The sequence below is a fragment of the Gavia stellata genome, chromosome 1 (assembly GCF_030936135.1).
Source record: "Gavia stellata isolate bGavSte3 chromosome 1, bGavSte3.hap2, whole genome shotgun sequence".
In the NCBI taxonomy this organism is placed as follows: Eukaryota; Metazoa; Chordata; class Aves; order Gaviiformes; family Gaviidae; genus Gavia; species Gavia stellata.
Genome location: NC_082594.1, coordinates 105614907 through 105628408, shown reverse-complemented (window position 1 = coordinate 105628408; position 13502 = coordinate 105614907). Strand labels below are relative to the sequence as shown.

The 13502-nt window shown below is 39.9% G+C and overlaps 2 protein-coding genes across 2 annotated transcripts in view; one reads left to right on the top strand and one right to left on the bottom strand.

The window, feature by feature from the left end:
• Nucleotides 1-7747, top strand: part of JAM2 (junctional adhesion molecule 2) — a 38045-nt gene extending 30298 nt beyond the window's left edge. The window contains exons 5-10 of the mRNA XM_059819886.1: nucleotides 1119-1324; nucleotides 2789-2891; nucleotides 4579-4686; nucleotides 5491-5506; nucleotides 6334-6367; nucleotides 7525-7747. Coding sequence (XP_059675869.1) covers nucleotides 1119-1324; nucleotides 2789-2891; nucleotides 4579-4686; nucleotides 5491-5506; nucleotides 6334-6367; nucleotides 7525-7557 — 500 coding nt within the window. The 3' untranslated portion in view covers nucleotides 7558-7747. The remainder of the gene's footprint in view (nucleotides 1-1118; nucleotides 1325-2788; nucleotides 2892-4578; nucleotides 4687-5490; nucleotides 5507-6333; nucleotides 6368-7524) is intronic.
• Nucleotides 7748-8632: 885 nt separating this feature from the next.
• Nucleotides 8633-13096, bottom strand: ATP5PF (ATP synthase peripheral stalk subunit F6). The gene is made up of 4 exons (XM_059817779.1): nucleotides 13045-13096; nucleotides 12340-12528; nucleotides 10999-11123; nucleotides 8633-8756 (listed from the first exon to the last, which is right to left on the bottom strand). The coding sequence occupies exons 2-4, from the start codon at nucleotides 12507-12509 to the stop codon at nucleotides 8728-8730; spliced, it is 324 nt and encodes a 107-aa protein (XP_059673762.1). The 5' UTR covers nucleotides 12510-12528; nucleotides 13045-13096; the 3' UTR covers nucleotides 8633-8727.
• Between the last annotated feature and the right edge of the window lie 406 nt (nucleotides 13097-13502).

The following is a 13502-nucleotide window of genomic DNA, read 5'->3' as shown; positions in this document are numbered from 1 at the left end:
TAGTTTCTATATTGTTCTTTCTATACAAAAATAATTGATCTTTTAAAATCATGAATAAAGTCTCAGAGTTATTCATAAAGGATGATAAATCCATGAACTTCTGATTAGCTCCAACAATGAGGTAACCCCACTTATTCCTTCTTTCTTCCACTCTCTCAACAGCTTTCCTCTTTTAAATGTGACTTCTTAATTTAAAGTTGAAGTCTTAGACCCCAAGGGAGAGTGTGTGTGGGTGTGTTGCTCACAAACCTTTTTGAAAGTTAATGTGAATTACTTAGTATTTCACTTGGTTTTCTTTAGTTTTGCTTTTTATTTTAAAATCGGCCAAGAAAAAAACATGAATACTTGTTAAGGTGTCACTTACGCTTTTAATGTTCCATGCATGCCTCTTCACCCTTAGTTTTCTTCTACGTAGCTTCAAGTTACCCCCCAAAAAAAAATTAAGTTCCTTTTCTCTTCATGTAATAAAAATCAGAAAAGAGACATTCATCTTCATGGCAGAAGGAACGATCAGTTCTCCTGCATCTGTGTGGGGGAATGTTTGTTTTTTAATTTAAACTGAACTTTAGTAGCCAACTGTTTTTGGTTCTCAACCTGGGATTTACACAATGGCTGTGATGATGGCCAGTCTTGGTAATTCTTTCTGACAATCATCTTTCAAAAAACAGTTGACTTCTTTTAATACGAAAAAATCTCTTTCCTCTTCCTCACTTCTGTTTTTTAAATACTGAGGCAGGGAAGGGTGGAATTGCTGGACTACAGATTCCCTGAATTATCTCTCCTCTGTCTGTGAGCAAGAGGCCCCATACAACAAACAAGGTGAAACAGGCTCTCTGGGTTTGGATGAGAGTGTATAGATTGGAGACAGGATGACACAGCATGTGGTGGGGGAGGCTGTGATCAAGCCTCTTTATTCCATTTTTAGCAACTCACAAATTTTACTGTGCTCTCCAGTAGCAGGACTCTGCCTTCAACCCTTTCGCCAGCACCTCATTTCATTAACGTGGTAGTTTCTAAACATGTACACAAGTGCTCACCTCCTCACCAGTGACTGTCAAACTGCTGTCATATAGACAATACTGATAAGACTGTGTAACAAGTGCAATTTCATTGTCCAGTTGCTCCGACTACTCCAGTATGTGAGGTACCCAGCTCTGCAATGACGGGAACAGTAGTGGAACTGAGCTGTAAGGAGACTGAGGGGTCTCCTCCGTCTGAGTACCAGTGGTACAAGAATGGTGTTGCCTTACTGGAAAAGACAGGAACAGGCACTGCTAGAGCAGCAAACATAACTTACACCATGAATAAAAAGTCTGGCACTCTGGTAAGTGTAATAACCAACTCTGTCATAACCAGCTATCAAGAAGACCAAATTTACTGTTTAGTACAATGATGCACAGGGGCCATAATCCAAAAATGCACAAGGTCTTTGTCAGAGAGCAATGTCACGCTGAAATATGTGGTAACAAACGTAGAAGGTGGTTTCTGCCTCAGACCAATGACAAGCTGTAGATGTTGAGCGATACCGACAAATTGGGTGAGTTGCAAGACTGCAGTAATGATAAGTGAGCAGAATCTAGAAAATACATGACAAATTTCACCTTGTCAGTTAGCTAACTAGTACCAGGTGAGAATGATCTCTCAGTATGTCAACAGAGTTATATTTGATAGCGCCTTAAAATCTGAAATAGCAACTTCACACACTTCAGTGGGAGTGCAGCACTAAGGGCAGTCCAGAATCTGTGCAATCCGGTGGCATTTACAAGTCCAGTACTTGTGAAGTCAGTGGGAATGAGTCGGGGCTGTAAGTAAGCTTAGTGGTTTTTTTATTTAGTTGTAGTTTGTTTTGTGGGTTTTTTTTTTCCCCTCAGAACTGGCAGTCTCTTTCTCATCCCTCCCCCATTAGCTGATCCTTCTAAAAAAAATTGATACATACTACCTGCGATGCATTGTCAGCTGAGATTTTTCAGAAGCAGAGAGTTGTTCTAGGAACACCCTACTCTTGTGCATGATCAAATGTGGAAACTGAAATGTGATTAAGCATTCAGAGGTGCTGTGGATCTTTCAGCACACTGTGAAAATTAGGTGGATTACTCAAAATTACTAATCACTTCTAAAAAACCTTAGTTTTAAAGTATGGGATATATTAAAGGGAAAAAAGTTAACAAGCCTAATGATTAAAAAAATAAATAAATACAGAGAAACACTGGAATTGACATGAGGTCAGTCTCTGTTCATCTTTTGCTTCCTCATTTTCATTTTTAAAGTAATAGTATTTGATAAATAGTGCAGTTTAGCATTTCTCCTTTGGAAGAATAGAGAAAGTGCCATTTCTGGGAGGAGAACCCCACAAACTTTCTGTGGTAAACATTTTTTGTAGTACATGATTTTTTTTTTTTTTAATTTTTGTTGTTGTTGTTTTGGTAAAATGAACAAAATGTTCTGATTTCAGGGACTCTGAAATGAGAGCATGTCTATGAAAATGCATTTTATTGGAAAGTACTGATCCACTAAAAAAGAATATCCTTATAGATACACTCCATCTAGTTAAAATGTCCATCTAAGAGACCCTCTTAGACCAGAAGCTGAAGTTAAAGACCAGGGAATGTGACTAGGGAGCTGAATTATGAGGTCAAACTGGACCAGAATTTCTCACTTTCTTTCAGTTTTTTTTGTTTAAAAAACCCGACCAAACAAAAAACCCTGTTGACATGTCAAAATTTCTATCCCACAGGAAATTCTGAATTTTTTTCCATTCTGATAATGGTTTTGGACTCTGTCTTAACAGCTATTTAACACAGTTACAAAGAATGACACTGGAGAGTATTTCTGTGAAGCCTCCAATGGGATTGGATTATCTCAGAAATGCTCAGTGAAGCGAATGCAAGTTGGTATGTGTCAAAGAAAGTAAGGGCGGAAAACAGTCTTGCAATAGGAATTATTTTATTGCATGATGAAACTGAGAAGCTAAGACCAGATTGAATTATATCTTTTTGTTCGATTATGGCATTTTGGGGGAGAAATAATATTCATATGAGTTCCTGATATGTAGTTGCTGTGGCTACTTAAAGCATTCCTTTCTTACAGCACAAACATATCTCACTGCATTTCAGAGAAAAGCAGCTAGTTTCGTACCTTAAAATTATTGCAGTAGCCAGCCTTTAGGTTGCTAAACACTGAACTTCGCAGAACGGCAGTATCCATATGAAAGAAAGCCTTAGTATTTCAGAATGCTTTTGTGGAAGGTGTACAGAATAAAGTGCAAGTCCACTGGGTTATTTTCTTTATGAAAAGCCTTCCTTTTGAGATGCATTCATGTGAGATCTTAATGTAACAGATCAGAAATTTAACTGAATGACTCATTTATACCTGCCAGAGGAAGACTGAAGAAGTCAGTGAATCTTTAAAAAAAAAAAAAAAAAATCCTGCTGCTGGTTTCTTTTCTACTTGCGCAGCGTAGCTGAAGTGAACATTGGTTAGCTAATAAAGAACTTGGCAAAGGCTGGAGGGGCAGAGTCTATAATAACCCAAAATGTATGAATGCTTTTGCAAAATATAAAACTAGCTCTTGCAGATGTGATAGGAAAGCAGATGGTAACAAATCCTAACAAATACTGCACAGAAGTTCCTGTCCAAGTATTCCATAAGGCAATTGTCTGGTGCTTTCTTAGAACTTAGGTGAAAATCACTGTATCACGGCTTTTAATGCATTCCTGATTGATTATGAGCAAGTGTTCCACAAACTACCAAGATAGAATCCCTCTGTTGTGGAAATACTCACCGAAGTCCTAAATTGCTGTCAACCAATGCACAAAAATCGATAGGTTTGGGGGTAAAATTCCCAGCCATATATTAAGGTATGCTTAAAGTCAGGATCCAAATAAGTAATTGGACATATAACAAAAACTGAAAATGTTCCTGCTTGTTGATGTTTTTGTTTTTCCTAAAATGGATGATTTGTCTGAAGCTCTTAGTGATTATATCAGGAAATGGGCATGGGTCATCACCTTCAAAATAAAAATGGCTAGATGTTTCAGTAGCCCTGGGTAGAGTTTAACTTTAGACATGCGGCCTAAAATATTTGTTGGTCTTTATTGTGTTGAATTTTAAAAGCCTTGTATTTAAAAATAAAAAAGCATTCTCACCTGAAGAGTTCTTCAGCACTGGGACCTGACATTGCCATCAGCTGTTTCAGTTATTTTAGGCAAACTAACTACATTAAACCACTTGTTTTAAGACTTTCAAAGATTTCAAGATATTTTCCCTTAGAGACATATAACTTGAAAAATACTCACTGGGGAGAGGTATAATGAGGATTATGTATCCCTTGACCTCTCTTAGTCTTTCCTTACTTTTGACCCAAACTAAGCAGCTGAAGTGTGTCAAGCACTCCTGTTAATGTGGCTGTGATACAGTAGTGCTTTTGGACTGCTTATCTACATCTAATTGTTACTAATTAACTTACACAGCTTGGGCCAAAGACCACCTATAGATAAAAAAGGTGCCTGTAGGGAAAAAAATCTAGCCAATGGAAAACTTTACAACTTACAACATTGGACTTATGTTTTATAATTACAGATGACCTTAATGTAAGCGGTATTGTCGCTGCTGTAGTATTTGTGGCTCTGGTAATGGCATTGTGTGGCCTTGGAGTATTTTATGCCCAAAAAAAGGGCTACTTTACAAGTAAGTAAAATAAAATCACTCCTTTCTTGTGTCAAAAAAATGTCTGTAGTTCTGCTGACTGTAACATGTCCTCCTTTTCTCGAAGGCTCGAACTCTATGGTACTAAAGCTAAAGAGCATTACAACAGCAACTTTTTTGTGCAGACGTTTTTGTTTTGCCAACTTCTGCTGCAAAAGCTACTTCAAGAATGACATGGAGACATTTGTGCAGTTGCGTAAGGCTACCAAACAGCAATCTAGGGAAAGCAACGAGCTGAACCCTGGTTCCTGGAGCCTCTCTGCTCTAGTTTAGAGAGGGAACGGCAAGGAAAGGCAACCTAAAAACAAGCCGTGCAAGTTCACCTTGAGTCTAAAAGGTCTGAGCGGCTTAGTTCTGATGAAGGGGAAACTAAATTACTGGCTCCCTCTTCTGGGTAGTGGTGAGAATGCACGTGGAGAAAGTTTGCTTTTAAGGATTGCTGCAAAAAGCTCGACATCGAGCAACTTTCTCCGTAGCGTTTACATTAGCGCCTGTAGAGTTCAGCACAGCAAGAAAGGATGCCAAATGTCGGGGTCTAGGAAGGTCCGCCGCCTGAAAATAACAGGCTAACGGAGCAGCTGTTAGAGTTCACGTTCACTTGGAAGTTCATTTACCTGTGAAAGCAACTAATCTGTTTAAACTCACTACACCAAAAAGAGACATTTGGTTCAGAAACTCCTTCTAGAAACTGAAGAGCTGAATAAGCTATGAATAACTATTTCAAAGAACTTTAAATCAGCTAAGAAAACTGTTCCTGTGCTAATTCTCTTTTTTTTTTTTTTTCAGAGGAAAGCTCTTCACAGTAAGTATCTTGATGCAAGTAGTACACAAATCACTGCAAACTTCATTTACATTTCTGATTATTTAGTAACTGTGATGATTGTTTAAGGCCTTTCTCACATGATACTTGTACTGTGGCTTTTTTGAACACTGAAATAAACCTGATCCTACACACCAGCTGGTTCCCTTATTAGAACCAGTGTGCTGTTCAGAAAATGAATTAAGCATTATTACTGTGATAAATATGCAGAGATTGTCTTTTTACATAGTTATGGTTTACACCCTTAACTCAGCTACAGGAATGCATTTGTGTCCTCTTCAAACTAGACAAAAGATGATCAGAACCAAATGGAACTGTCCCCATGTCTACAGATTATTTCAGGAATTAGTAGCAAGTTGGAATTCCTCAAGCTATTTTAGTGCTCCCACATGAGGCTAAAATTGTGTGCTTCATTGGAGGCTGGCCTCCAATTTTATTTTTTTTTTCCTTTTAGAAGTTTATCTTAGGACTTCCAGGTAATAGCAGATTAAAAAAAAAAGTAATGTACTAAAGAGAAATACAAATACTACTTTAAAATACTGTGTGATTTATACTGGCCATGAACTAGACAGAAAGCATAACTGGAAGAGTTGAAGAGACAAGCTAAGGAAGGTAATTTCATGGTGGTTCATGAGATAATGACAGCTATCTAAAAGCATTCAATGGATTTGTTGTAACTTTTTGCTAAGAGGGGAAAAAACCCTAAGGATTGCTGGAAATCTGGAAAAATGCATTCATAAATAAGGTTCTCAAAGAGTCACCAGAAAAGTCACTATTTAACCTATGTTCCTTTCCTGTTCTGTTAACAGAAAGAAGACCAACTATCAATCTACGAGTGAAAAGGCAAGTTTTGCATTCAGTAGTGTGTTTAAAAAGTTTTAGATGTCTTCAAAATTCCTTAGAACACTGATGGTTTTGCACATATACACCCCCCACCCCCACCCCCACCCCCCCCACCAAACCAGACATACCACCAATACCTGGAGATACCTTATCTCTGTTTGCATTTATAACTTCCTATTACTTGGTCTCAAGTGTCATACAACTACAGCACCTTGCTCCATACTTTGCCATCTCTTTCTTTACCACACTAACCAGTTTTTTACCTGGTTCTCTTTTACCTACTTCTTCCTACATTTCCCTGTTCTATTAGCATCTTTCATTCTTTCTTTCCCATTTTCGTGATTATTTTCCCTCTATCAGATAAACTAAAGGGTAACACCCGTACACTATTTGGCAATATCCTCTCTATACTGTCCACTTAATGATGCTGTTTCTTGTGAAGACTTGCACTCTGCCTTGATTGTACCTATCAGTTAACCAAGGAAACTAACTCAGACACAGTCCAAGGCAGCAGTGAGGGAAAGATTGGGTCTTAATTCCTCTAAGATTAATGTGGGTCAAAAGGCTTGACTAAATACAGAAGTTAAACCTACTTTTTTCCCCTCTTCCTCATTGAGAGGGCTTAAGGGCCTTAACTGCATATACATTGCTTCAGCATTTCAGATTGGTGCAAAAAGAATGGAGCTCCAACTAAAGCTTCAACTAGGGCCACTTAGTTTTACTATTCATAGTTTAAGGCTACATTAGTACCCTTAAAAGCTTGTTGAACGCCACCCATTTCTTGAATCAAAAGAGAACATACTAAATAGCACCTAATGTGTATGTAAGAAACCTACTGAGGCCAACTACCTGGTTGCTCTGAGTGAGAAGCAGCAAACTTTGAAGAGTTGTGGTATCTGTTTATCAATATTAATGCACTTACAAATCAGATGCTCAACAGAGCTGTTTGATACTTGTATTTTTTCATAGGTTATTACTGCTATTCTGTGTAGCAACACATTCTGTAGATTCCAGAAAAGAGTAAACATTAACTAACAGCGCTTCAGACATGCTTCTTTCCAATCTCTGTGCCTTATTTCTTCTGAAATGTACACTAAATGTTAATGTGGTTAAAATCTTTGAATTATTACTTATGTAACCTTGTTTGCTTCATTTAGGATTTCAAGCATACCAAGTCCTTTGTTATTTAGAAGATTTCAGCCTCTGTGAGGGACATCAAATGACTACTTGTTATACAAAAGTATCAAAGGGATCTTTTGACCTCTACTCTGTAAATATTGTTTCCATATACTACACGCGGAAAATAGAAACTGCCAATGTTTAGATCTAGCCAACCTAACTGCCTGTCATTACTTTTTAAAAAAAACAAAAGCCAAAAAAACTTAAGGATAGAACTAAATTGAATATACAATTCAGTATGTGTGAAGGCTTCTCTTTTTTGTTCATGTATACATGCAGCAATTCAGGATTCACTCTTACAGCTTTGAACAATCTATTCAAATAACCTTCAGAGATAACCTTGCTACCACTACTTCTACTTATGTCTCCACCATTATCAAGGGCTCAAACTCTCCTACAATTCTGACTTATTAGTACCTTGACATTGTATTAGATTTGTCAAAGCCATCTGTAAGTGCGTAAGTAGTCGTGCAGACTAAACTCACTATCCTGAGAGCTATAATTGAAGCTCAAGCAGTATTTTATTGTCTAATATAAAATGCGTACAGCTCCTCTTCCACAAGGAAGTATATCTCTCTGTAGACTGCATATGCAATTTCATTCTGAAGAAAAATCATGCCAGTAAAACAAGCTGCAGCATCTGGACCCTAACTGTTGAAGTGTCACAAATAAATAGTTCCTCAGAACCTGAAGTGTTTGTGTCAACAGTTCTGTTACTGAAATTTAAGTCTCACAACCTCATTAACAGGTTTCAGTTGCTTCTATAAGAGTAACGCTTCATCACTTGTGAGTTCATTGATGCAGTGTAAAATTAGTATATTTGTACCACAGGGCTTTGCTACAGATTTAGGGTTCATAGGGGTTTTTTCTGCAGAAGCTTTTTGGATGTGACAAACTCAGAAAAACAAGTAGTTCCTTCTTGGTGTATCATTATCGGTGTTACAACATCTCAGTACTAAAACGTAGCTTGGCAAAGGAGTTTTGCAGTTAACGCTGATAAACACTACTCAGATGCCTCACTTAGAGGTGACGATCATAGCTAGCTGTCCTCACCATACAGTTAAGAACTTATTCACACTTCTGAAATCAAACTGAAACACTGCATTTATTAAGTTATAACTCATGCTATGTTCAGCAACTCCATTGATGTACACTGCTCTTTGGTGTGCAACCTGCAGAGATCACTTTGGAGTCTCTTCAAAGTTGGGCTCTAAAATAGGAAAGGGAGAGAGAGAAAAGTCATATTAGTCTCTTTTTATTCCAGCCTTGAACACCACAGTTCATCTGTTATTCAAAGAAAACTAAACATTAATTTGGCAAGCTAAAGCAAGCTCTTGTACGCTGCAGTCTACACCACCACTTACTTTGTTTCCGTCAGGGTGTGATTGGATGTGGGCAACACTAAATAACTTGTCTCCAGCATAGTTCTTTTCCACCTTAGAGGAGTTATGCATAAGGTTTAAGACAGATATGCACCTTAGTAACATTATGCCAAAACAGCTTTTAGCACCACCTGGGGTACAGGAGAAGGCAGCAGAGAAACTGAAGAAGTCAACCAGAACGTTACCGGACATGACAATAGTATTTCCAACATAGCTCTGATATAAGAACAAGTAACCAAGCTCTTCTTTCCTCTTGATTAGTGTCTTATAGCCAATTAACAGAATGGAGTGCACAATTTCAGCTCCACTCAGCAAAAGATATTCTCCACATACAAACGCTGAGGAAGGAGTTCTTGATGTCAAAGGTACAAACTCAGAAAGGTTAGGGCTTTTTGACAGGTGGGCTATTAATGCCTGTTCTCCTTGCTACAAAGAGTCTGAGAGGTAAGGCTTAGCTTATAGTAATCTTAACCAACACCAAAAATTAAGTTTCTACCCATCTAGCCGCTTAGTTTTGAAAACTTGGTGAAATTAGATTAAAGACAGGCAACAGTGGTAAAAGAACATGGTCTCCCCCTGCTTTGTTTTGTTCTTATAGTCACACAAGTTTTGTTTCATTACCAAAAAAACCCCTAAATTTAATATGTATTGTTTCACGTATTACATAGAAATAAAACTGAGTATAAAGAAACCACATCCCTAAAACTGGGCAGGGTGGGGGGGAGGGGGAGAAACACCATAGATCCTGCTTTACAGATGCTCTCTTTTATTTGTACCAGTAACAATCTGACACCAAATTCTTCCTTAATCCAGCTGAAATACCACTAAAACCCAAAATATTTTTAGGTGTATTCTAGTCCAGAAATTAGCATTTCGTGTTAGTCTGATCAGAACTACAAGTCACAGATTATGGTGGCTTGACCTTGGCTAGCTGCCAGATGCCCACCAAGCCTCGTGCTCTCTCGCTCTTTTCCTTCCTCCCTCTCTCCACAGGAGGGTTGAGAATAGAGATAGCATTTTTCACCCTTTTTTAAATATGTTGTCACAGAGATGCCACCAGCATTGCTGACTGGCTCAGCTGTGTCCTGCAGTGAGTCCATTTTGGAGTCAGACGGAACTGGCTCTGTCTGATGTGTGGACACCCTCTGGCCTCTCCTGATACAGGCCACCCCTGCAGGCCCCTGCTACCAAAACCTTGCCACGTAAACAAAATACACTGGTATGTTCAAAAGATTGCCGAATCTCAGCTACCAGCTGCTTGCAGCTTATGAGAGACAGCTTATCCCCCGCAAAACCTGACTTCAGCTAAAACTGCTTGTGAGCAATGAAGACTTTCAGCTGTACTTACATAAGCAAGCAAAAGAAACAAAGAACTATAGAAATGAGCCTGTCCATACAAAAATTAAGTTGCCTTTATGTCCTAAGGCAGGCAGAGTCTGTGCAGTTTCTTTGCATTCTTGATAAACCAATCATCACAAGCATTCTTGTCATAATCAATCCGGGCAATAGTAAAACATGCTAACACAAACTTAGAGCAGTTAAACAGAAGTCATATCCAAATAACTGAAGGAAAAGGTTTAATATCATTTAGTCACGAAGTAATCATAAGTGACAAAGTTAAGTTCTATGTTTGTTTTCTGAAATCACTGACTTCCCAGATGAGCGTACAAATTGCAGTTTGGATGACATAGACAACTGGTTTTCAAATTATAGTCTGCTGACCTCTTTGGGAGGATGAGAAAAAAATGTAACAATAGGCCCTGGGCTACTTCTATTTATATTTGGGCTATTTCTTTAGGGCCTGTGAAGGGTAGTTAAGATAGCCTGATCTGACTGAAAGTTTTGTCAAGCATCAGTATAGGTAAATCCACATCTCTACTGGAAAAGGCAAATAATAAAAAAAAAAGGAGTCTGATAGAATCAGATTTAAACTGTGCAGAAATAGACATTCACTGAGGGCATCTTACATGAAATTAATGGTCCAAATAAAAACTGAATGAGAATTAAGAAAACCAGTCAGTGGACATGTCCTTACTTGCAATTAGAAATTCAGTAAGGTCGTTAACTCACCCTCAAATTTAAATTCTGGAAACTTGGTTAGATCTCCCTCACCATACGCCCGCTGAAGTCTAGCAAGGGATTCAGTCATGTCTTTCTGAAACTCAGGGCCTGCATCAACAGGCCCTCCAGCTTGCCTAAAAAACATTAGAAGTTCTGATTAACAGTTCAGTTCTGAAATTTCATGTGAAAGATCCATATTTTCATGGCCACTTACAAATTAAAAACGTTTTTGACAATCAACTACAGCAAACCATTTAAAATATTCCCAAAAGTCACCTTAGGGCCTACTTATCTTACACATAAACAAGGTTCTCAGAGTGAAGTACAGGCTTTCTACTACCTATGATGAAAATCCAAGCTACAGAGGTAACCTTTTGAGACATAAAACTACACTGAGTATCCAGGCTTTCAGGGCTCTTTGTTTCACTTGTTCCAGATGTGATTTCCTAACAAAATTGTGATTTGTACCTCTGCTATTTCTGAATTACTGATCTTGGTTAGTAAAGCTTAACTGTTCTTGCAAAGAGAACATATTTTGAATACTAAACAAGCAAAAAAACCAAGAGACAGGGCACCTTGCATTCGTATAGATTCAGACAGGAATTTCTTGGGAGACAAATATAAAATAATTAAAATAGTTGTACCAAGACAGATATCACTTATGATTGGTAAAGCCACCAAAAATATGCCTTCCTGCACAGGCTGGTTTGTAGGTGTGGAAACACACATCTTCCTCCAGTAGAACTAAGAAGTGGCTTATTTCCCTCCCAAGAATATATTACACAGAATTACTATAGTTTTAGTTTCCTGATAAGTAGTGCGTTTAAACATTACAAGAATCTAAGATACCATCTGAATGGGCTGCTTATAAACTTAAGATGTTTAATGAATCAGCATCAAGTTCCATTAATTCTCAATTGCTTTTGGAGGCTATTTCTATTCAGCTTCTGGAAACAAGACTGAAGAATAGCTGTTTTCCCCAGACAAAAAAAAGAGGGCTTTTTTTCCCCCCCCCATTTACAGAGCGTATAGATGGATAAAAAATAACATACTGGTATGTTCATGTAGCATGCAAAAAAACTTAATTGAGTGCCTTAACTCCCCGAGAAGAATCACATAAGCTTTACTTCTTTTTTCTTTTTTTTTTTTTTTAAGTAGAAAAAATAAACATTTTCTGTCAGGTATGCAAGAACAAGCCTTCTCACTTGTGACACTATCAGTAAGTGTTGCAGGAAAGCATACCTTAAGTACTTAGAGACCAACCTAAAAAGCTAGCATATTTTAGCATTTGTCAAAATCAACATTCTTCCCCCTTTTGCCATCAGCCTTAACATAATCTCCTTTACTTACTTGCTCTTTGTGTTGTATTCTCTGATCTTGTCCAAGAAGAGCTTCTGAACTGGATCGAGCTCTTTTGTCTTATTAAAGACAATAGCAGAAAGCCCTATGTTTCTGCGCAAGTGAATGGAAACAGCAGAGCGAAAAATAGAAGAAAGTCGCAGGATCTGATGCAGAATCATGATGACACTAATATTTTAGCTAAAAAAAAAAAAAAAGAAGCCAAAACAGAAATACAAAATTGGTTAGCTCTTTCTGCAATGTAAATACATAAAGAAGCAAAAATTTAGTTCAGAGATGAGCTTTAAACCAGAAAGAATATCTAAACCAGCATGCAACCTGGGGTGAAAACTCAAGCAGCCACCGAACCCAAAGAGCACCACGCCAGCGAGTAGGCTGCTACACGTCCCGTTCAATTACGCACTGCGACCGACTTTGCTCGCACCACCACCGAGACAAGAGAGAATTTCAGGTTTTGTCTTGTTTAAAGAAAAAGTAGCAATTTTAACCCAGCCAAAGCCAGCAGCAGCAGCGGCCGCCGGCCCTACCGCTCCCCCCCGTCTCTGCCTCCACCCCACCCGCCCCGGGAACCACCCGCAGGCGGCGGGGCCAAGAGCCGCCGTTAGCCCCAGGGCTCGGATGCCCCAAGCGCAAACCGATGGAAGAGGAGCCGCCCTCCGGCACCCACCGGTGCCGCCCCGGCCCAGCTCCAGTCACCTTGGGAGAGTCGCCGCCACCACTGCCCCCGGTCCGCCCCGCCCCCCGCGCAATGCACGCCGGGAAGCCGGCCCGTCCGCGCGGCCCGGTGCCGCCACAGCGCTGAACCACGCGGCTGCGCACACGGGGTCCCCGGGGCGGCAGCGCCAGCCTCAGCGCACGGCCCCACTCAGCTGCCAACCCGGGGGGAGCGGGAGCGCGGAAAAAGCCCCCCACTAACAGTTACCGCCGGAAGTAGGCGATATGCTTCCGGGTGAGGAGAAATGGAGCCAAGTGACAGGCTCCACCAGCCCCGCCCTCGCCCGCGGATTGGTGGCGCGCGGGGGCCGCCGGGAGCTGTAGTTCCCGCCCCTGCGCGGGGGGTGGCGGTGTCGGCGCGCCCTCCCCGCCCGGGCCCGCGCTGGGCCGCGCTGCCCAATCCCGAGAGCGCGACGGCCTCCTCGGGGCGGCGGCGGCGG

Bases quoted from the DNA above. Each gene is read 5' to 3' on its own strand.
- ATP5PF (XM_059817779.1), bottom strand. From the start codon at position 12,509: ATGATTCTGCATCAGATCCTGCGACTTTCTTCTATTTTTCGCTCTGCT. The intron at 11,124-12,339 runs GTAAGTAAAGGA...AATGTTTTTTAG, and splicing joins GAATACAACACAAAGAGCAA to GCAAGCTGGAGGGCCTGTTG. The intron at 8,757-10,998 runs GTGAGTTAACGA...TTCCTATTTTAG, and splicing joins TCCAGAATTTAAATTTGAGG to AGCCCAACTTTGAAGAGACT.